Source organism: Sciurus vulgaris, assembly GCF_902686455.1.
Source record: "Sciurus vulgaris genome assembly, chromosome: 2".
Taxonomy (NCBI): domain Eukaryota; kingdom Metazoa; phylum Chordata; class Mammalia; order Rodentia; family Sciuridae; genus Sciurus; species Sciurus vulgaris.
In genome coordinates this window covers 193,160,650-193,184,998 of record NC_136462.1, presented here as the reverse complement: position 1 = coordinate 193,184,998, position 24,349 = coordinate 193,160,650, and the positions used below count along the sequence as shown (strand labels likewise).

Below are 24,349 nucleotides of genomic sequence, written 5' to 3'. Positions count from 1 at the left end.
GAGCCCAGCCCAGGCTCCAGCAGGCACGTGTCCTACTTCGTCTTTATCCCATTTATTTATTAAAGCCACACTGGGGGCTGGGGCGCACACGCTCTGTCTGAGTGAGACCCTGGGTTTCTTCCAAGCACCAAACCAAGCCCAAGAAACCAAATGAAAACCCCACCTGGTGTTAATTTGTTTCCTTTCAAATAAATGTGTAAAAGAGGCAGGCGTGGCTCTCCCCAGCCCCAGCGAGTGGGAGGCCCTGGGTTCCATCCAATAAAGCCAAATGTATACAGGGCCTCAAGGGCAGAGCAGCCTCAATCAAGAAGCCAAAAGGTAGAAACACCAAGGACCCCACCAACGCGGAGGGGAACAGAGCGAGGCTCACCCTCACACACGGAGAGATTCAGTCATAAAATAAATACAGTCTGACAGATGCTGCGGCGTGGCCTGCGTGAGCCTTGAACAGCTCGTGCCAACTAAAAGACGCCAGGTAGAGGGCATGACTGCACGAACATGGCCCGCAGCAGGAGAGTGCAGAGTAAAGGTCACAGGTCACTGGGCTGCTGGGGGCAGACAGAGGTGTGGCTTCACAGAGAAAGTTTTTGTTTGGGATGATGAAAAAGTTCTGGAAATAGAGGGATGGGTGTATGACACCGAATGCATTTAATGTCACAGAATGTCACACTAAAAAATGGCTAAGATGTAAATTTTATGCATGTTGCACCATGAAATGTTTTTTTAAACTGCCAAAAATACATATAAATTAAAAACTACACTGATATAAACAAAAGTATCAGCCAGCTCAGTGACAAGAGTATTTGCCCAGTGTATAAAAATATCAAGCATGTAACAATATAGGTGGTCTTTTTTTTTTTTTTTTTTTTTTTTGGTGCTAGGGATCGAACCCAGGGCCTAAGGCAAGCACTCTACTGACTGAGCTATCTCTCCAGCCCCGCATGTAACAATAGATAGAGAGCAGACGCAGGACAGCTTACACACAGAGCTCTCTGGAAGGAAAACATCCGGCTCCCCACACATCCACCTTCCAGGAGGGCGTCCTGCCTCCTACTCCAGCTTTCCACAGACGTGGTCTCCTCCAGGACACCCCCCCACCCATCCAGCCTAGGAGCCTTCCCTGTTCAGGTCAGCTGCTAACTGCCACAATGGCTCCTGAGGCACTTATCATATCTAACACCCAACTTTAGCCCAGTCACCTGTATTGCTAAGCATGTTACTATTGTTTTGTCTTGAAAGTAACACTCATTGGGAAATAAATTCACTAACCCTAAGCATATAAAATTAAAAGTAAAGCTGATCATGGTGGCGTACCCCTATAATCCCAGCAACCTAGAGGCTGAGGCAGGATGATCACAAGTTTGAGGCCAGCCTGGGCAACTTTGTGAAACCCTGTCTCAAATTTAAAAACAGAAAGGGCTAGGGAAGTAGCTTAGTGATAAAGCAGCGAAGTGACCCTGGATTCAACACCCAGTACCCAAAACAAAAAGGCAAAGATAACCTCCCCTACCCCTACCCCACTACCTAGAGCAGAGATGCAAAGATAAAGGTCTGCCAGGGCCACATAGATGTCCTCAGAGAGCAGCCAGTATGCTTGCAGCTGACTGTTTTTTAAAGAGAAGACAGAAATTCATATTACATGTGAAATTTCCAGGATTTCATATTGATTAATATTTTATAACAGAACTAACAATTTTTGTTTTAAAATCAATTCAAATTTTGATCAATTTTAAATTAAATCAAACAAAATGGATTAGTGGGTAATGTCTACATATCAGCCTGGGACTATGGAGAGGGCTTCTAGTCTGTGCCCTAGAAAGAGCACCCAGGGATGGCTAACTGTACCCAAGGCACAGCAGCCGAGACCACCTGCTCTGGGGAGCCCTGGCCCCCCTCCTCTGCCCACCCCAGTAAGAGGAATCCTACAAACATGAGGAGAATTAATTTAATGCACAGAATGGCTCCTGAGTGCTATTATTTTGTCCTGAAAATTACTTTCCATACACTGAAACTGTGTCTTAGGTCAGACTATAGAGTTTGTTTTGCAAATTTTACACTCCACAGTTCCACAGGCAAATTAATCCAAGAGCCCAAGAGCTTCACCAAAGCAGGAGGGGCTCCAATGTGGTAAGCTCTAAAACTACATCATTATTTCTTCAAAATGCACCTTATTTTTGTCCACTACATCAATTTTGTAACACACTCATTAATCTCCCTCTACTCTACGAATGCTCAAGTCTCAGCTGGTCCTTGTCCTTCAAGCTGATGCTCATGGCCGTGTAAAGGCGAGGGGCTGTACACCAGGGAGCTGAGGACACGGCGGGGTGGAGAGAATAACGATATACAGGGCCGAGGGTCGGAACCAAGGCTCCATTCGGCCACTTCCTCACCCACGCTGCCAACGCGCCATGACCCTCACTCCCTGGCTACAACTGTCTTCATGTGTGAGGAGGCAGCAACGACAATGCCTGGGCAATCGAGCTCAAACAGCCATCAGGAGGACCACATGAGCTAAAGTGCATCAAGTGCTCTGAGCTCGACAGTGTTGGACAAATACATTTTATCGCCCTCCGCTGACAGAGTGGAATTGGAGGCACAGAGTTCAGGGTTTAATGCTAATCAGCCTTTCCCACCATAAAGTAGGCTAGTGTAGGGTTATCAAAAGGCAAGAAGCAACAAAATATGATAATTGAACAGTATGAGATCTATCCTTTTTCCAAAAATTCAGGTGTAAAGGTATCCACCTGAAGAACACAGAGGGAGCAGGGACAGAAGCTCACTGGTAGAGCACTTACCCAGCACCCACAAGACCTGGATTCGGTCCCCGTGCCCCGCCCCAAAAAGCTAATGGAACAATATAAATCACTTCAGTGATGGTTCAGGAATAATAAGACAACTGGCACAAAGCATCAATGCTACTAAAATTAACAACCAGAAAATGTGATCATGTTACAAAATGAAGACTTAGGCAAACTCACCTTCCAATTTGCCAGTTGTTTAGACTCTATGATCTTTATGACTGCCCCCATGAGGATACCTAGAAGAGAGAGTCTGAAGTTTAGTGTGAACCTAGATGGGAGAAGGGCTGCTTAGGGCTATCACTCTAGAGAAACTGAAGATCGTTTACTGTGTCTCTAAATGGTTCTCATAGAGCTCAGCAAGTTTTATGTCTGAAAACATAAGAATAAGAAAATCAGCTGGCCATGGAGACACACACACGTAATCCCAGTGACTCAGGAGGCTGGGATAGGAGGATCACAAGTTCACAGCCAGTCTGGGCAACCTGGTGATACCTTGCCACAAAATAAAAACTAAAAAGGGCTGGGGATATACAGCTCAGTGGTAAAACACCCCTGAGTTAATTCCCAGACGCACCCCGCAACATACGTGCACACAAGAGAGAAAACGAGGCTGCACCGAGTCAGGTGAGTTCCCACCTGCATCTCAGATAAACATATCACAGACCCAAGTCACGCTGCCTGGCAGGGCAGATGAACACCTGTCATTTTTCCTACACAAACCCACATACTTTTTTCTTTCCTTTGTTTTTAGAGGCACAGAGGTTTCTTTAGGGAAGCTGGGGCACATTCAGGAAGACAGGGCCATCTCAAGAGTGAGCCGCCCATACGCCCATTTTCAATTTCAAATGTGAAATGGCAGAAACTTCTAAGGCAAGTCTGTCCTAATATGGTTTTATTTCCACCATGAAAACATAGACAAAACCCAAGACCACGTTCCCACAGCCTCAGGTGACAGCTCTATATCGATTATTTAGAGATGGAGCCCACGCTGAAAATAACCCAAAGTAAAAGCTCTGTGGAATTCCTGGAAGAAAAGAGATCATCTGAGTTCAGCGTGTTTCTATGAAGCTGACAGGCTCACTGCTCTCTCCTAAAACACCTACCAGAATGATTCTCAAAGACGTGTCCTGGGCTCATTTTCTGACTGTTGGATCACTCACCAGATAAACAGTTCTGAACCTCACTGTTCCTCTGAACCACCAGAGGAGCCTTTTTAAAATAAAGATGCTCAAGCTGAGTGGAGAGCGCTTGCCGAGCATGCGAGAGGCCCTGGGTTCCATCCCCAGTAGAGGATGGGGTGGGGGGTGGGGACATGGACCATTTAGGCAGAACTCCAGGCCTATCAGCCACACTCTGGAGAGGGCGACACCAGGCAAGTCTGCAGAGCATGGCCACGGCACTCTGAGGAAGAGGCCATCTTCTGCAGAGGAAGGAGCTGTCCCCAGCACCAACAGAAGGCCAAGGAGGGACACCCCACTGGGTGGGGAGGAAACAATACCAGAACTAGGCAAGTGCCCTACTACCAAGCTACATCCCCACTTCTTTAAACACACACACACACACACACACACACACACACGAGAATACAAAAGGGTGGTAGTATATTCCCCAGACTTATCAAGATGACTTGCCCCCGGCTCAGTGACACGCACCTGTAATTCCAGTGGCTTGAGAGGCTGAGGCAGGAGGATCACAAGTTCAAAGCCAGCCTCAGCAAAAGCAAGGCACTAAGCAACTCAGTGAGACCCTGTCTCTAAATAATACAAAATAGGGCTGGGGATGTGGCTCAGAGATCGAGTGCCCTGAGTTCAATCCCCGGTATCCCTCCTCTCAAAAAAGATGGCGTCACCTTGCAGTAGAAAAGAGAACTAAGATGGGGGTAGGACCCGATCAGAGGGGACTTTCATCTTATAACATTTTATCTAGTATTCATAACTACTTGGCTAGTACAAAGTTTTAAGACACCTTAAAATGTGGTATACAGTTTGAAGAAATAAGAACGAAAGCGCTACTGGGCTGGCTAGCAGGAAAAGGCTTCTGCCCGCGCTGCACCCCACTGGCAGGCGAGTGTAAAATTACTCTTCTGAATGTTTTTTCCCCAAAACACTTTTGTTGTTGCTTTCTGGGGCTGAGGTGGAACCCAGGGCCTCACACGTGCTAGGTAAGCGCTCTGCCACTGGCTACGTAAGTTTGTACAATTAAAGTGAACCCACCTCCTGTCTTCAGCACATCGCATGTGCACTACTGACAATGCAGGTCCTTTCCTTGTCTAGTCTGTTTTCTTGTTTTGTTTTTTGGTGCTGGGGCTTGAACCCCAGGGTGCTTTAACACTGAGCCTCACCCCCAACATTACCTATGTATTATTTTGAAACAAGGTCTCACTCAGTTGCTAAGGGTCTGGCTAAGCTGCTGAGGCTGGCCTCAAACATGGGATTCTCCTGTCTCAATCTCCCAAATAACACTGTGAGCCATTGTGCCCAATTTTATCCTTTTCTTTTCTTGTTTTGGGTAGTGGAGATTTAACCCAGAGTGCTCTGCCACTAGGCTTACATTCCCAGCCTTTTTATTTTTATTTTGAGACAGAGTCTTGCTAAGATGCCCAGGCTGGCCTCAAAGTTGCCATCCTCATGCCTCAGCCTCCTGAGGAGTTAAGATTATAGGCGTGTGCTACTGCACCCGACAAAGATTCTTTTTTCTGATAAATGTCTGGGCACTTGCCTAACATGCATTAAGTTCTGAGTTCAATCCCTAATACCACAAACACAGAGAAGAGAGAGAGAGAGAGAGAGGAGAGAGAGAGGAGAGAGAGAGAGAGGAGAGAGAGAGAGAGAGAGAGAGAGAGAGAGAGAGAGAAAGTGCTACAGAGCTCCGGGAGACCAGAAATGTGCACGGAGAATGTGGAAACTTGCGCTGTATATATTTAAGCACACTGAACCCATATGTACTGTGTGCCTGTACAGAAACAGCACACCTCAGTACACCAATATAAAACTTATGGTACTGCATCATTCTGCCACCTGGTATTTGGTCAGTGCTGAGTCTTAACAATGGAGCCAGGGATCGCTACGTACGGAGCTGCCTCACTCCTTGAACAGCTCTATGGCACAGCATAAAAATGCCACAGTGCAAATAGATATTTCTATATCTGGCCACACATAAATGGCCAAAAAACACATGACAAGATGCTCGACATCATAAGTCACACCCACTAGGATGGCTATACTAAAGCAGTAAAAAACAGCAAGCAGTGGCAAGGATCAGAGGCACTGAAACCCTCACAGATGACTGATGGGAACAGAAAACTGCTGAGGAAAAAGAGGTTGGCAATTCCTCAAAAAATTAAGTGGAGCTACCAAATGACCCAGCCGTTCCCCACAGGAGAACTGAAAACCTATGTTCTTACCAAAGCTCATACACAGATGTTCACGACAGCATTACTCTTAACAGCCAGAGGTGGGGAAACCCCCAAATCCATCAACTAACAAAAGGACAAAAGAAAGTGTATCCACACAAGGGAATATTACTCAGCAACAAAAAGGAGTACTGACAGATTCTGCAACAGGGATGGATCCTAAAAATGTAAGAGAAAGAAATCGGAAGCAAAAGACCACATACTTTTACCATTCCATTGATATGAAATGTCCAGAACAGGTAAATCTACAGAGACAGAAGTGCTGGCCTGGGGAGCAGGGTTTGGGGGATAATAGCTAAAGGGCACATGGAGTTCATTTTTGGGGTGATGAAGAGTTTCCTAACCTGACCATGGGGATGGTGGCACAACTCTAGGAATATACTAAAAACTACTGAATTGTACATTTAAAACAGGCCAATCGTGTGTTGTATAAATTGTCTCAATCAAGCTGCTGCAGGGGCTGGGGCAGTGACTCACAGATAGAGGGCTTGCCTAGCATGAGCAAGGCCCTGAGTTTGACAGTTTGATGACAAGTATTGAAAAAAAATTAAAACTGTTGCCAAAAAAAAAAAAAAAATCACAGATTGTATAATTGCACTGATATGAAATGTCCAAGCAGAGCACAGTGGTGCAGGCCCACAACCCCAGCAACACAAGGGGCTCAGGCAAGAAGATCCCAAGTTCAAGGCCAGCCTGTAACTTTTGAGACCCTCAGCAACTTGAAAGTAGCTCGGCGGTGGTCAAGTGCCCTGGATTCAATACCCGGTAACAAAGGTGGTAAAAAAAAAAAAAAAAAAAAAAAAAAAAAAAAAAAAAAAAAAAAGGGGAAATGTCCAGAATGGGTCAATTCATGAAGCCAGAGACAGATTAGGGGTTCCTAGGGGATGTGAGAAGGGGATGTGGGAGTGACTCTTAATGGGAATGGGGTTTCTTTGTGGGTGATGAAAATGTTCTAGAATCAGAGGGGATAGCTGCACAACCCCGTGAATACGCCAAAAACCACTGAATTGTACACTCTGGAGTGACAAAGTTTATGTATGATATGAGAAGTACATTTCATCTGTCTCCAGCTACCGCTGTCGGAGGGTGCTGCAATGAAGGCAGACCGAGTAAGAATGGCTGGATTGTAAAACACAAGTGCTTTTATCTCTGAGACTGTTGCCAAATTATCCTCCAGAGTGGTTGTGCCAACTTACACCTCTGCATAAGAGCACTCCATGTCTTCCACAAGGGTGGATGTGAATAACCAGCAGATGTTGACATTTCTGCCAACAAAATGGGCAAGAATTCAACTTCAATGTTTTAATTTGCATTTGCACTCAGTAATGATTCCTGATTTCCAGGGAAGATGAACCTCTTTCCATGGTTTCAGATTTCATTTTTAAAACTAGTATTTTTCTGCTCTGCTAAAATTTCCACTTTCTGTTCCCCTCGCAGGTGCCTGCCCTAACAGTTAATGCTTTCCTGAGTACACACAAAGCAGTCACGCCTGAGAAGTAGTAAATCATCCCACTGCCCGTGCCTGTGTCTATATTCTTGCTTGAGGTGCTGGGAAACTGCAAAATATAACGTGAGGCTATTATTCTTACTCGAGAAATTCTTTTGAGATTGATCCCAGGACCAAATGACAGTGCAGTATTAAATTGGCAAACGTGTACTTTACCTCTTGAGACTAAGGTTCAAAGTTAAGTCATCCTAGTCTACAGTGGAAATTAATTCATATCAGACTACTGGCAACCAGAGAGAAATATGCTCCAGATACAGTTTTATATATTCCTATCAGTAAAAAGAATTGAAGTGTGCATGGTTACAAATTTTTATTTATGTTTATGAAAGTGCTACTGTACTAACTTTTTTTTTTATGTTTGCTGTTGTTTTGAGCAGAGTCTCTCGATGTTGCCCAGGCTGACCTCCCAGATTCTTGGACTCAAGGGAGCATCCAGAGTACTGGCAGCCCAGGTACAGGCCGTCAGGCCCCGGCTTCTGTTGGTTTCGTGTCGGCGTTACTAGGACCACACTCAGGGGTATTCTACCTGAGTTACATTCCCAGTACTTTTTTCCCTTACATCTCATTTTGAGGCACAGTCTAAGTTGCTGACGCTGCCTGAACTTGGGATCCTCCTGCCTCAGACTCCCAAGTTGCAAAGATTACAGGTTGGTTGTTTTGGTTCTGAGATGGGATCTTGCTATGACCAGGCTGGTCTCCAACTCTGGGCTCAGGAATCCTCCTGCCTGAACCTCCTGAGTGGCTGGGACTATAGCAACATAGCAAGTAAGCCCAGCTCTCTAATATATCTGAAGACATACACACGCAAAACCAGAAATTATAAAAGAGTGAGATTAAAAATAAACAGAAAACCAAGTTGCCACGTGATCCTTTTGGCTCTTGCACACATCTCATCAGGACACCACTAGACTTGTTCAGAGCGCAGGAGCAGCTAATGGTCACTTGTTGAGCTCCTCTCCCAGGATTTGTCACTTTAAATTAGTTTTAATCCTCAAGAGATGCTGTAGGGAGGAAGGCTCAGAGTTAAGTAGCTTGTCACAGGGCTCAGGGCCAGCAAGCCATGCTGGTCTGCTGGCTTTGAGTATATTCTACCACCATGAGATGCTAAGACAGGCAGACTGGCCACCACCCATCTACAGGCTGCTATGAACTGAGAGGGCTATTCTCTCCCAGAATGCACTGCTGGACTACGACTGTCACTAAAGCATGAGTGTCCCTGCTCACGAAGGTCATGGAAAAAATGCTGACAGTGTATTAGTAACTGGGTTACAAAACAGTATGCATGGTGTGGTCCCAGTTCTTAAAATACATATATACACACATATACTTATTTGCACTGTGCTAAAAATACACAAGCACACCCACATCCACACTGAGCAGGCGCCATGCTTATATGTAAAGCACGTTATTTTAGCTCATTCTCATAACTAGTGTACAAAGTAATAAAGCCATGCAATATAATAAATGATAATAATTGTTATTGTTTGGATGTGGGGTGTCCCCCAAAAGCTCAAGTGTGAGACAATGCAAGACTGTTCAGAGGGGAAATGACAGGGTTGTAAGAGCCTTAACCCAATCAAAGAATTAATCCTCTGCTGGGATTAACTCAGCGGTAACTGGAGGCAGGTGGGGTATGGCTGGAGGAGGTGGGTCGCTGGGGGTGTGGCTTTTGGGTATGTATTTGTATTTGGCAAGTAGAGCTCTCTCTCTCCCTCTCCTTCTCCCCCTCTCTCTTTCTCTTTCTCCCTCTCCCTCTCCTTCTCTCCCTCCCTCCCTTTCTCCCTCTCCCTCTCCCTCTCTCCCCCTCTCCTCTCCCTCTCCCTCTCCTTGTCTCTCTCCCTCTCCTTCTCTCCCTGTCTCTCTCCCTCTTTCTCCCTCTCCCTCTCTCTCCCTCTCTCTGTCTCTCTCCCTCTCCCTGTCTCTCTGTCTCCCTCTCTCCCTTCTCCTTCTCTCCCTCTCCCTCTCCCTCTCTCACTGTCTCTCTCCCTCTCCCTCTCCCTGTCTCTCCCTCTCTCCCTGTCTCTCTCCCTCTTCCTGTCTCTCTCTCTCTCCCTCTCTCCTCTCCTCCCCTCTCCCCCCCTCTCTCCTTCCTGGTCATCACGCAAGCTGCTTCCCTCTGCCACGCTCTTCCGCCATGATGTTCTGCCTCACCTTGAGCCCTGGGGAATGGAGTCAGCTGCCCATGGACTGAGACCTCTGAAACTATAAGCCCCCAAATAAAATTTTCCTTCCCTACAATAGTTCTGATCTTTTAGTCACAGCAACAAAAAAGCTGACTAAAACAGTAATATTAATAACTAGATAAGTTATTAATCATTATTTGATTATGTAACAGATGCACATAGTACAAAATTAAAAAGGTAGAAAAGGGTATACAAAGGTACTCAGTGAAGACTTGAGTCCCCTTCTTTCCCCATTTCCTCTTCTCCTTTCCAGTGTTAAAGTTTCTAGGTGATTCTACATTTTCTTTCTTAGTGTCTGCATGTTTATAATCTTACATGCACACATGCATGCACATGTCAAATCATTTTTTTTAAGACAAGTGAGAGTATGGTATTCATGTCCTTTTTTTTTTTTTTTGGCTGTATTAGGGACTGAGCCTGGAGGTGCCTCACCGCTGAGCTACATTCCAGCCCCCCCGCCTTTTTATGAGACAGGCTCTCGATAAGCTGCCCAGGGTGTCCTCAAACTTGCGATCCTCCTGCCTCTGCCTCCCAAGTCAATGAGATTACAAGCAGCACCACCATGCCTGGCTTATTCTGACTTTCTAACCTTAACGTGTATCTTCAAAGACGTTCCACAGCAGTACCTAAGGGGCCCTTCCCTGGGTCGCTGCACCATCCCAGCTGTCAGAGTGGCGGCTGGTAAGTGCTCCCACCTGAACCTTGCACTGCCCTGGCTCTGGTAAGGCCCCACTTGGAAGCTGCATGTGCCTCACACCAGAAAGTAGCCAGAGGGAAGCCTGGCCCCCTTGCTTTAAAGAGGGACAACCCTGGTTGTGCTCCTGCCTCTGCCCACCCCCAACTCAGGCTGGTTACCTGAAGCCACATCTGTTTGCCTCTCCCTCCTCACAGACTTATTGCTGAGGGGCACCCTGTCAGAAATCACATGTCCCCAGCACATCTCAGACTCCACTTCTAAGACAGCTGACACCATGAATGGAATGGTCACAGGAAGCCCACTCGAAGGATGTGGATCCTGGAGTTGGGTCACTCGGCAGTTGAGCGCAATGAGGACCCTGTCACTGGTGGTAGATGTACTGACACCCGCCACTCAGGGTGGCAGTGCAGTTGCTAGTTGCTAAAACTTGCACTTGTGCTTCTGGGTCAGGGACTGTGGAGGAAGACACACTGAATCCTGCAGTCTGGGAGAGACACCAGGGGATTTCATGGTTGATGCTGAATGTCTCCAATGTTTTGAAAAGAAGAAATGACAGGGTCAGGGAGCAAGGGCTTCCTGGTAGCCTCAGAGACCCTCATCTCTTGCACCTGAAGGCTTAGAGGGCCGGACCGGGGGAGGACTTAATCAAGAGTACAGGTCTTCCAAGGAAATTCACTCAACCAGGCAAGTCTGCACTTCCTCCACCAGGGTGAAAGGTAGGGCTCTGAGACGTGGGGCAAAGGCGTCTGGGGAGGGGTCCACAAGCACCTGTATCCTTCCGGCTCCCATGGACCCTCTTGGCCTTCCCAAATAGCCCCATCTCCTTGATGGAGCAAAAGCACCAAGGCTGTCCCAAGACTACAAAGAAGCCCCAGGGGAGGCCAGTTCCATAAAGACGACCCCCACACGAGCCAGGGTCTGACCTGTAGTAGTGCTGGGCCTGCCACAGGGGAGGGGAATTATACGCCTAGGGACCTACGAGACCAAGCAACACGCAGCAGCCTGAGAAATGATGCCGAGGGCCTGGGTGGGTCAAAGATGGGGGAGCAAATATAAACCAGGGACAAGAGAGTCTGTTAGTCTAAGGCCCCTGACATCACAGCACCACAGCAAGGGCTCCAGAAGGTGGCTCTGGTGCAGGGTGGGGGGGCCCCCAGGACATGGAGTGATGGTCCAGATGAAAGGAGGCAGAGGGGCCAGAAATGGACTGAAAGGTTCAGAGAGGCAGACGTGCAAGAAGGGACTCTCCTCTGCAGACTGGCAAACCCATGAGGTGACCGTGCTCCTCGGGAGGACAAGCAGCCAGGATTGCACTGGTAAAGGGGGCACCTGTGTCACTGAAAAGCCCCCCAGGCCCAGTTAACAAAAGGAGGTCCTGGGCTGGGGCTGGGGCTCAGTGGTAGAGTGCCTGCCTCACACGCACAAGGCCCTGGCTTCGACCCCAGCACCACATACACACAAAAAGGAGGTCCCGGCTGGGCACAGTGGCACATGCCTATAATCCCAGTGACTAGGGAGGCTCAGTCAGGAGGTTCACAAGTTTAAGGTCAGCCTCAGCAATTAGCAAGGCCCTAAGCACCTTGGTGAGACGCCGTCTCAAAATAAAAAACAAAATGGGCTAGATGTGGCTCGGTGCTAAGGGACCCCTGGGTTCAATCCCCAGCTGCCCCCAACCCACCCAAGAAAAGGTGCTGTTGTGGCACCAGACTTCCCAGCAGCACTGGGGACGATGGAATTCTGGAACTGCAGAAGCAAAATGGCAATACTTAGCCAGCAGAGGCAAACCCCCCGCAAGGCCAACCCGCAGGGACCCGTGGAAGCCTTGGCTTGATGTGTGTCACTGAAGGGATCAAGAAAGGAGGAAAGGAGAGCCAGCGGTCCCAACGGAAAACCACAGTCCATTTCCCAGTCCCCAGACCTAGAACTCACAGACTGAAGGAAAGGCAGACCCTCGACACCACAGCAGGTGCAAACAGTGATGACGGTCCACTCTGCACCGAGGGGCCCGACAGCTGCGCAGACCCAAAGCTAGAAACCGGGAGGAGCAGCACTCAGGTCTCCCATGACGGCCAGGAACTGACGGCACCACACCACCTCGGCCCCCTCTGGGGCAGGAGCAGGTGATGAGGTGAGAAGCGCAGTGCTGCCAGGTCTGTGAAGGGCGGGCTGCTTGCCACCTTTCTCCCTGCGGCTGTGTCCCCAGTTCCGGGGATGTGCTGGCAGCTGGCAGGCTCACATTAGTGCACTGGGGACTGAACCAGAGGTGCTCTACTGAGCTACCTTCTCGGTCCTTTTTATTTTGAGATAGGGGCTTACCAAGTTGCTGAGGCTGACCTCGACCTTGCAATCCTGACCACCAAGCAAAGGTACTGTGGCAGGAAAGGTGGAGTAGAAGTGCCTAGCCCTGTTCCCTAACAACTCCACCCAAACAGCACCGCACCCCAGAGGGAAGGGCAGAGCACTGCCACCCTTAAATACTTAACACAAAAGTAGGTCCCTTTAGTAAACCAGTCTGGCCTCTGCAAAAACGGGCAGATGCAGCAGACCCATGCAAACTTAAGCAAGTAGTTGCCCCAAACTGCAGCAGCTGTGTTGTGGGGACAGAGGACAGGATGCACTCATGGTCTTGCTCCAGGACTACACTAGTGCCTGCTTTCTGTCTTTGGCACACTCCAAAAGGAGCTGGACTACATGGACGTTGCCCACAGTGACGTGCTGGCCTACTACACCAAGGACATCCTGCTAATCTATGGGATGAGAAAGAAGTAGATGCCTTTGGGAGGCATGTTTCAGGGGACAAAAGGTCCCGGGCCTGAACATCAGAGGTTTTAGGGCTCAGGGGTCTGGGGCATGCCGTGACATTCCTTCCAAGTAAAGGACAAGAGACCGCACCTTAGCCAGACGCCGTGGTGCACGCCTATAATCCCAGTGGTTCGGGAGGCTGAAGCAGGAGGAGCCAGTCTCAACAATGGCGAGGAGATAAGCAACTCAGTGAGACCCTGTCTAAATAAAATACAAAATAGGGCTGGGGATGTGGCTCAGTGGCTGAGTGCACCTGAGTTCAATCCCCGGTACCAAAAAAAAAAAGAGAGAGAGAGAGAGAGATTGGACCTTCCTTCGCCCAACACTAAGAAAGGCACGGGGGTCTGGGGGCTCCTCTGGATTTGAAGCAACTTCCCACACTTGAGGAAACCACATCCCACGTCCCGGACATGGGGGGGAGTTGACAGTGTTGATGAGGCACAGAAGGAGGGGCAGTCCTGCCATGTGATCTGGCAGAGCCTGGGTCCTAAAGGCACTGGTGGGAAGAAGGGGTGCCACGTGGCATCGTGGGCAAGCCCCAAGAGGAGGAGGCTCAACACAGGTCTCTAGGGTTCTGGAGCAAGGTCAGGTCAAGCTGTTTACAGCAGAGAACTATGCCGTTCAAAAAGTTGTACCTGGCAAGAGGCCTGGCAGAGGCACAAACGACTAAGGTCAGAAACGTCCTTCGTCAGCCGGGCTGTCATACCTACCTAGTTACAAGCCAGGTGGGTCCAGCAGTAACCCAGCTGTAAGACGAGGTGTTATATTAGAGGTCAGCCCGACGCGGTCTAGAGGACACGAGCTGCTGGATGGACAGGTGGCCCACTGCACCGCGTCACTCCCCAGTGCCACGTCAACTCTCCCGTGCCTCCTACGTGCGGTGTCACTGGCAGGTTCTTACGACCAGCTGATGGGGAGAAGCACCCCAAGTTTAGTTCATGACGATCAGTCAGCCCAACCAGCTGAGCGTATACAGAGGACACGTGACAACAGCTGCAGTGGCAGAGCTGGACGATGGACAAGGGTCCGGGAGCAGGAGCTCCCTCCGGTCGAGGCTGATCCCACCACTGTCACAGTGAATGGAAGCCTGGAAGCCGCGGAGACTAATGCTGATCACCTGGAACAGCACCTCTGTGAGAAGGCCAGCTGGCGGCCTGGGCGACCTGATTGCATCAGGCCCTCTCGTCCAGGAAGGGGTAGCAACTCGTCCTGACCGGCACTGACACAGGTGTCTGTCAACTAGCCCGCAAGTGCTGGCCCACAGTGTGGGGCCTACACGACACCGTGCCAAACCAAGAGACTGACTTTATGGCAAAGGAGGTCAGCGGTGGACCCCACACAATCTTACACCACGTCCTCCGGAAGTGGCCAACCAGCCAGTGGCAAAATCGCCTCTTAAGGACAGAACCCAGACAGCAGGGTGGACATACCATTCTGTGAGGGCTGGAGCCAGGATGCAGCATATCCCTTAAACCAAAGGCTCTCATGGGGTGATTCCCAGTGACCCCCTTGGGAGTGGGATTCCTACTGAGGCCATTTACCCTGGAAGGCTAGGCTTAGAGGACCAAGAGGTCCTGGCTCCCAGAGAGGGACACTCCTAGGGTTTGCCCCCTGGAGAGTCACAATGGCTGTCTTCCTCGTCACTCTGGACTCCCTGTGCCAACAGACCAGGAGCCGAGAAGTGGAGGATCATACTGGCAAGAACAGAGAACCCTGAGGGGCAGGCCTTCTCCTACACAGTGGGGCAAAAGGAACAGGATCACCTACGTGACACCTTAAACCCAAACAAGGGTTTCTGAAAACAGCTTACATCTGAGGCCCTTATAAAACGCTTTTTAAGCCGGACATGGCAGTGCACACTGTAATCCAGTGACTCAGAGGGCTCAGCCAGGAGTGTGAGTGGAGCCAGGCTGGGCAATGTTACGAGACCCTGTTTCAAAGGCTGGGGTGTGGCTCTGTGGCAGAGTGCCCCTGGGTACAATCCCCAGTACTGGAAAAATAAAATGCTTGAAGCATGTTTTGTTGGCTATAATGACAGAATCAAGTTATAATGGACTAATTTTGAAAACCCATCTATGGGCTGGGGATATAGCTCAGTTGGTAGAGTGCTTGCCTCGCACGCATAAGGCCCTGCCTTCCTAGATCCATGAGGCCCTGGGTACAATTCCCAGTGTTAAAAATCTATGTAACAAATATCATGTGTGTGTGTGTGGTGTGCATGTGTATAAAACACACCACAAACGTAGCTAAGAAGGCATGAGGGGAGCACTTTGATATCTCTTATCTACTCAGTGATCAGAACATACAGAATTCATACAACTGGCTCATCAAAATGGTCTTCTGAACCACCAGCAGTGTTCAGGCTGAACCTCGGCATTTGAAAGTCAGATTTCCAGCCCTCTAACCCATTCTGGCCTTTTTTCACTTGAAAATAAATCAAGATTGTTGTGTCATACACAACAGAGAGCAATACAACTATCTCACTCTAATCCTTAGCTCAAATACGTAAACAGTACATCAGCACCACAAGGCCAACAAAAATAAGCACGTGAACTCAATACGTGGAAATTTTAAAATACAAAATGACCCTCAACTGACAGAAAATCATCTAACGCACGAGTCCACACATGGCTTAGAAAAGAATGAACCATGATAAAAACACGCAAAGCTTTCAATAAACGGGATTTTTTTTTTTTAAAGTATGGTTGTTTATGAAAAGGAAAAAACTTTAAAGGCCCAAACTACAGAACTTCATAAAGGATAGAAAGTACTCTAAAAACTCTGAACAAAGGTCAAGGAAATCTTTTCAGAACTTAAAACTGATACCATTTTTATAAAGAATGAAAAAAACGGGCAACATAATAAATTTGAAAACATAATATAGTAGCTGGGCACAGTAGCCACACCTAAAATTCCACTTACTCAGGAGGCTGGGGCAGGAGGATTGCAAGTTCAAGGCCATTCAGGGACACTTAGTAAGACTGTCTCAAAATTTTAAAAAAAAAAACTTTTTAAAAAGGACTGGGGATACAGCTCAGTTATAGGGTGCCCTGTGTTCAATCCCCAGTACTTCAAACAAAACAACAAAACAGGAGAAAAAGCTTCGAATTGTGTCTGGTCCTTTTCTAAACCATTTCTTAGGAACTCAGAATCCTTAACCACAACACAAAAGGCCACTAGTGGCTCCAAGTGACTGTGGATGATTCGAAACTACTGGCTGGAAGAAGCAGGCAAGGAAACTTATCCCTGAAAGAACGACCCAGCTTTCTCCAGCAGCTTCATCTGGATGTTTTTCTGGCACAAAGGGCATTCTGAAATGCTGGCTTCCTCGATACTTTATTACAATTCACTCCAGGTGAAGGAACATTTTCCTTTAATTTCCATGGCTTTATAAAACACAGAACTATTTTTATAGCTTTGTCGGCATTTCCAAATTCTAACAAAATATCATCTAAAATAATAAAATTATTTTTTTTTCTTTTCTTTTCTTTTTTTTCCATACTGGGATCAAACCAAGGGCCTTGTGCATCTTGTGCTTGTTAGGCAAGTGTTCTACCACTGAGGGACATCCCCAGGCAACTGTCCTTTCAAATACTACTCCTTTTGGGATCCCAGCCCTCTCTTCCTGCACACACCTTAGCCTTCCCATCACCCGAGTTGGCAAAGACGTGTCGAAAGCAACCCTCACTTTCCGCCAGCAGCTCCACAGCTACAGTCATCTCTGCAGCATCAATGGAGAGATGAGCCTTGGGGATGGAGAGCTACAGCTGACCCCAGCACCACGGCAGCCCAGTTCCAAGGTGGTCATGTAGCGTCCATCCCACTACCTCTGCGGCCAGAGAGAAGAGGAGGCCATCTTTTCTCTTCGATTGCTGCAGTAAGGCTTACCACAGAGCCTGCCTGAGGGAAGCCAAACAAAACAGAAGGTGGGAGAAAGGAGGACCGCAGACACGATCCAGGTCAGCAGGGAGAAAATGCCAGCACCACCCGTAGCATCTCAGTTTTGTAAGCCAAAGGGCCACAGCCCCACTCCCACCAATTTGTCTTCTCTAAATCAATTGTTTGTTCCTCGGTTGGAAAGAGTTTTACATTAAGAACTCTTAATATGGCTCATGCCTGTAATCCCAGTAACTTAGGAGGTTGAGGCAGGAGGATTGCAAATTTGAAGCCAGCTTGGGCAATTTAGGGAGACCATGTCTCAAAAAATAAAAAGGGTTGGGTGTGTAGCTCAGTGGTAGAGCACCTCTGGTTCAATGCCCAGCACCAAAAATAAATAAATAAATAAAATAAAGATGCTTTTAGCTACAAGTTAAAAAAAAAAAAATACTAAAAAAAAAAGCTTGAACAACAGATGTTTATTCTCTCATGTAACATAGATAAGCAGCCTCAGGGTTATCAATTAAAAAAAAACAACAACCCAATGTGATCAAGCGTCACTGGTTATAGTGCACACACTTATAATCCCAGAGACTCGGAAGACTCAGGCAGGAGGACTGCACGTGCCAGTCCAGCTTCAGCAACGTAGAAGGCCCATCTCAAAATAAAATAATAAAAAGGGCTGGGGGGCTGGAGTTGTGGCTCAGTGGTAGAGCGCTTGCCTAGCATATATGAGGCACTGGGTTTGATTCTCAGCACCACATATAAATAAATGAATAAAACAAAAGTCCACCAACAACTAAAAAAACTTTAAAAAAAAAAAAAAGGGGCTGGGGAGGTGCAGGGTGCAGTGGCGCACTCCTGTAATCCCAGCAGCTTGGGAGCTAAGGCAGGAGGATTGCAAGTTCAAAGCCAGCCTCGCAAAAGTAAGGCAATACGCAACTAACTCAGTGAGGCCCTGTCTCTAAATAAAATACAAAATAGGGCTGGGGATGTGGCTCAGTGGTAGTACAAAATAAACAAATCCAATCCCTAGTACAAAATAAATAAATAAGAATCTGGGCTTCCCCTCTCTCTCCCATCTCAAGCTTTTGTCTTTGAGGCACAGGGTTTCCAGTGGCTACCAGTGCTCCAGCATCAATCCTCAATCCACAGCATCAGAGGAAAGGGGGAACTCTCTCTCGTTTCTGTCGGGGAAGGACGTTTTCTAAGACCCACCACCCGACACAACTCCTTCTGGTGTCACTGGTCAGAAGGGGCTTTCACACTCCCCACTGCCGCCTCCACCCAGAGGCAAGGAAGAATGGAATTACCATGGTGGCAAAGACCAAGCTAGACGAGGATGGGCCCTTCTTCCTTGAGCATGCACGATGGCAGGACACCTGAGCACGTTTAGGGTTCTATTTCCAAGGAAGTAGAGGGAAATGACTCCTGGGCAGGCAAGCGACAACGTCTGCTATAGGTCCCAATGTAAGCACGGGTGTTTAGTGAGTCAGTTATGTACACATTCAAGAGACAGGGAAGAACATGACTTCCCAAGCCAAATTATAAGAATTATCATTTTAATTTTCATGTATGCCAAACCTAAATAAACACCCATAATTTTTATTTTTAAGAAACTATGAAGTTGACCACAAAGTCATAAATTCCTTGAAGCGGTTTTTCAATCCTTTGCTGAATGTAGCAGAATAATAGGTATTATCTATGGAGGTTATTTTCGATGTGCCCAATCGCAGGAAAGGACTGTTAATGAGTCAGTCGCCCATTCTCCGAGTTCTAAGACTATCTTCTTAGCTAAGGTTGTTAGAATCTGCCAAGATGTACAGCCAAAGAACCTGCGGTTGGGCTAAGGATATAGCTCAGTGGTAGAGCTTTTACCTAGTCTGTGCAATGCCTGGGTTCCACTGTTGGCCTCAAGGAGTGGGAACCAGAAGGCTGGGACGTAGCTTACTGCTAGCTACCTGCCTAGCAAACACAAGGCCCAGGGTTCGACCTCAGCACTGCAAAAACAAACAAAACAAAAAAACAACCCTGCTAAATAGAGAGCAGGAACTCTCTGAGTAAAACTAGTTTCCAATTCTGTACTCAAGATTAGTACTCAGCCAGGCGCAATGCTGCACACCTGTAATCCCAGTAGCTCGGGAAGCTGAGGCAGGAGAACCAAGAGTTCAAAGCAGCCTCAGCAACTTAGCAAGACCCTAAGCAACTCACTGAGACCTTGTCTCAAAGGATAAAAGGGGATGTGGCTCAGTGGTTAAACATCCCTGGGTTCCTGAGTTCAATCCCTGATACCAAAAAAAAAAAAAAAGAAATCCAGTGCTGCCTGAAAAAGGTGTAAATGAAATGGCGACAGGAAAGCTCATGGGCTAGAATGTGGTATTCAGTAGTACTGTGAGGTTCATGGAGAAACAGGAGGGTATGCACCAGGTAACAGGAACGCAGGTAGCAGGTAGAGATGGGGGAAGGAGAGGCTGGTGAGCAGTCTGTTCGTTTCCAAAGCTAACCTAAACCATAGTTACGTTGCAAAAGAATTACTAGCCCAGTAATCAAGATCCACAAAGCAATGAAAATTTAAAGCCTCAGTGGTGATAAGGAAAAATTAAAAAGTGTAAGTAGGTAAGTGAAAACTAGTAAAAGTAGCTATAAGAAACAGATAAAGTCTCAGGCAACCTTAGTAAACTATTTACTGTGCCTTTAGCATTCCTACTGACATTTCAGCCTAGGACTGAAAACCACTCAAAGTCCCTGCTTCTTCCTTCACTAGCCACTTCAATGAACCTGGTTCACACCTATTATTACCCGGATTCATTCACTCTAATTGGAAGCTAATTATCTTAACAATTATTGGCCCCAGGAAACAAGAGAAAGTTAAGTAGGGTAGACTGGAAGCCAGGCCATGATGGTGCACACCCACGGTCCCAACAATCTGAAAGTCTAAGGCAAGAGGATCACAAGTTCAAGGCCAGCCTGGACAATTTAGTGACACTCTCAGCAGCTGACCAAAACCCTGTCTCAAAATAAAAAATAAAAAGGACTGGAGAACCAGGCACATTGGCACACACAGTCCTAGCAACTAGGGAGGCTGAAGGAAGAGGATCACAAGTTTGTGGCCAGCCTGGGCAATATAGCCAGACCGTGCTTCAAAAAAATAAATAAATAAAACAGAGCTAGGGATGTAGTTTAATGGTAGAGCATTTGTCTAGCATATGAGAAGCCCTGGATTAAATCCCTAGTACCATGAGGGAAAATTTTAGTGATTCTGTAAGTTCAATATCAATCACCTGCCTTAACTAGGACATCAGCCTCACTAAGCAGCAGAGGTTAACGTGCACCAAGGGCAGTGAGAGGCAGCAGAGCACAGAGGCTGTTGAGTACACAGGTGGACCTAGGCACGACCCGTGGGAGCCCCTGGGTCCTCACCCTAACCGTGGGGTCACAACACCCTACGCAGGCTGCAGTGAGGAAGACACGGAACCAGGTATGCAAGGCAACTTCTGTAGTTCCCAGCACTTGAAAGACGGTGGTTACTGTTACTGCTGTTATTATGAGATCACCAATAAGCACTTACCTAGAGAAACAACAGCAACGCTCTCTGGTAAGAAATGCAATCTGTATCGGATGAGTAAATGCACCAATATGATGCAGATAGCTGTGGGAAAAAATAGGAGGTTGTTAAAAAAAAACAAAACCCAAGTTCAAAGCAGTGCTTATTTTGGGGGGACTATCAGGATAAACACTTGGTAATGACACAGTGAACTTCAACTGTACTTTTTAAAAATATTTTTTTAGTTGCAGGTGTTATTTTTATTTATTTATTTTTACACAGTGCTGAGGATTGAACCCAGTTCCTCACACATGCCAGGCAAGTGCTCTACCACTGAGCCACAACCCCAGTCCCTCAATAGTACTAAATTTTTTAAAGGAAATGTTTAAACAATCTGCGTAACTATTAACTGGACACCCTCAGAGCCCACATTGACAAACGAGGTTTCTTCAATCTCACCAGGTGGCCAGAGAAAGGAAATAGTTATATCCCCTTTTCATTCTGTGCTTTAAACTATCAATCTCTGATGTTATTTTAGTATAAATATTTAACCTAGTTAGAAAGTCCTACATTAAATGGCAAGAGCATGAAAAAGTCCCTAAGCGCGAGCACAGCCTGTGGCTGACTAGGGGAGGAGTGCGCCCATGACGTGAGCAGACGGGATCAGGTTGCACCAGTTTGTACGCTTTCTTTGCACCAAGCTGGATTTTCAAAAACTAACTTGAAGAGTTTATTCTCATATAAAATGCAAATAACTATACACAGTTTTAAGAGAAAAACGGAAGTCTGTCTATTGGTAGAAAGAGCTAACCATGAAGTTCATCAATGCCAAGTAATGATCATCAGCCACTAAAAAGAAAAGCTCTGAAAAGAACCCACAGAATGGGGCGAAATACTTGCAATACTGTATATGACAATGGACTAGTATGCAGAATATATAAAGAACGCTCATAACGCAACAGCAAAGAGACAATACAATTTAAAACTGGGCAAAGACTTGGGGCTGGAGTTGTGGCTCATGGGTAGAGCACTTGCCTAGCATGTGTGAGGCACTGGGTTTGATTCTCAGCACCACATATAAATAAATGAATAAAATAAACATCCATCATGCTTAAAAAGATATTTAAAAAAAAAAATGGGCAAAGACCTTAAAAGACATTTTCCCACAAGCCGCATGAATGACAAGTAAGCACGTGAAAAAATGTTCAACATCAACAGTCATTAGAGAAATGAAAACCAAAACCACAACAAGATGCAACTTCATATCCACTAGAATACATCTATTTTATTATCTATTTATTTGTACATACTGGACTTGAATCCTGGGGCATTCTATCACTGAGCTACATCCTCAACCCATTTTATTTTTTGAGACAGGGTCTCCCTAAGTTTCCCAGGCTAGTCTTGAACTTGCCATCCTCCTGTCTCAGCCTTCTGAGTGGCTGGGATTACAGTGTGTGCCACATGCCCTGTTAGAATGGCTATAATTAAAACAACGGCCGGTGGTGCATACCTGTAATCCCAGCAGTTCAGGAAGCTGAGGCAGGAGGATTGCTGTTTTGTAGCCAACTAGCAATTTATCAAGGCTGGAGCAAGCTAGTGAAACTCTGTTCAAAATGAAAAATAAAAAGGACTGGGAATGTGGCTCAGTGGTTGAGCACCCTTGGGTTCAATCCCTTCACCAAAAAAAAAAAAAAAAAAAAAAAAGGAAAAGAAAAAACAAACAAACATAACAAGCATTGATAAAACATGGAGAAACCGAAACTCTTTTCATAAAATGGTAGACTGTGAAAAGGAGTTTGGCAGTTCCTGAAAGTTAAACAAAGTAACCATTTGATCCAACAAGTTCACTCAGAGGTAAATATCCAAGAGAAATAAAAACAGAGTCATGTGCATTGGCGCATGTCCATAATTCTAGCTATTCAGGAGGCTGAGGCAAGAGTACTGCAAGTTTAAGGCCGGTCTCAGCAAATTAGCAAGATCCTGTCTCAAAATAAACATATACTCCATGTATGTATAATATGTCAAAATATATCCTACTGTCATGTATATCTAAAAAGAACAAATTAAAAAATTAAAAATAAAAATCAAAAAGGGCTGGGGATGTAGTTCAGTGATACAGCACCCTGGATTCAACCCCCAGTAGCCTCCCACATACACATAGAAATAAAACACATACACAAACCTGTACACAAATGTTCTCAGAAGCACTATTCAGAATAGTCAAAAGGTGCAAACAACCAAAGTATCCATCACCTAATTAACGAATAAACAAAATGCAATATAGCCATGCAATGAACTATTAATCAGGAAAACATTCTAACACATGCTATGACATGGACAAATCCTGGGGACATTATGTTAGGTGAATAAGTCAATCACAAAAGGTCACACATTTTATGATTCCATGTATATGAAAGAGTCTTAATAGGCAAATTCCTCGAAACTGAGAGCAGCATGGAGGTTGCCATGGCAACAAAGACTGGGGAGTATCTGCGTTCAAGGCTTGGTTTTAATGCTTTCCTTCCGGAGTGATGAGAATATTCTCAGCCAGGCGTGGTGGCACATGCCTATGATCCCAGAACCTAGGGACACTGAGCCAGAAAGTCACAAGTTCAAACCCAGCCTGGGCAACTGAGTGAGGTCCTATCTCAACATAAAAAATAAAAAGGCCTGGGATGGAGCTCAGAACCTCTGAGCTAGAGCATCCTTGGGTTCAATCCCCAATACTATAAAAAAAGAAAATACTCTGGAACTAGATGGGGTGAGGCTGCACAACATTGTGAATATAATAAATGCAGCTGAATTATACACTTTAAAATGGCTTAAATGATACACTGTTTATTTTACAATTAAAAAATGAGGTGGATATAAAATCTACTAAAATGGAAAAATCACAAAGACATTCTGTGAGATGAAAAAGCAAATTATAGAACTCCACTTATGTTAAAATAAACTCCAAACTATATGTACCAGTATACATGTATGTGCTTATAAATGTACATATGTGCATACATATACAAACATGCTTTCAAGAACAGTAAGATAAAAAAACAGCAAGAAGGGATGAAAACTTCAATGTTGTATGAAAGAAATTGTATACCATAGCTAATGTTTCTCATTTTTTTGTGCCTGACGTGGTAATTATAGAAAATATATTAAAACACAAACATGTCAATTTTAAAAACTCCATTAAGTTTAATGGCCCATAAAATGCACCGAATGATGTTAATTGTTAACTCTAGTTTAAGTCAATAGTAATGACTCACTGTTGTTTCTAGTGAAGTCAAAGATCAGTCAGGTTACATGCAAGTCAACTGAATTCAAGGTTCTAAAAATCAAGTTACTAGAGTTTTGGCATTTCCTTAACAAAGAGGAAACACTATAATCCTGTGACATGCTTATAGGACACAAAGTTACAATTTCATTTGATTTAACTAAAATAGTTAAAAAAAAAAAAGTGGCAAAGGGCTGGGGCAACCTGTTCCGCTTGTAGAATTTCAGCTACTTGGGAGGCTGAGGCAGGA

General features: G+C 46.1%; 1 protein-coding gene across 3 annotated transcripts in view; it reads right to left on the bottom strand.

The window, feature by feature from the left end:
* The window catches only part of SLC9A8 (solute carrier family 9 member A8), a 71,735-nt gene that overhangs the window by 42,402 nt on the left and 4,984 nt on the right, over positions 1 to 24,349 (bottom strand). For 2 of the 3 annotated variants that reach the window (XM_079127037.1, XM_079127036.1), the window contains exons 3-4: positions 20,847 to 20,927; positions 2,979 to 3,037 (exon numbers count right to left, since the gene is read on the bottom strand). In XM_079127037.1, the coding sequence (XP_078983163.1) occupies positions 2,979 to 3,037; positions 20,847 to 20,927 (140 nt within the window). Of the gene's footprint in view, positions 1 to 2,978; positions 3,038 to 20,846; positions 20,928 to 23,007; positions 23,038 to 24,349 lie in introns of those variants that run through there. The other variant, XM_079127038.1, reaches the window with a different exon arrangement.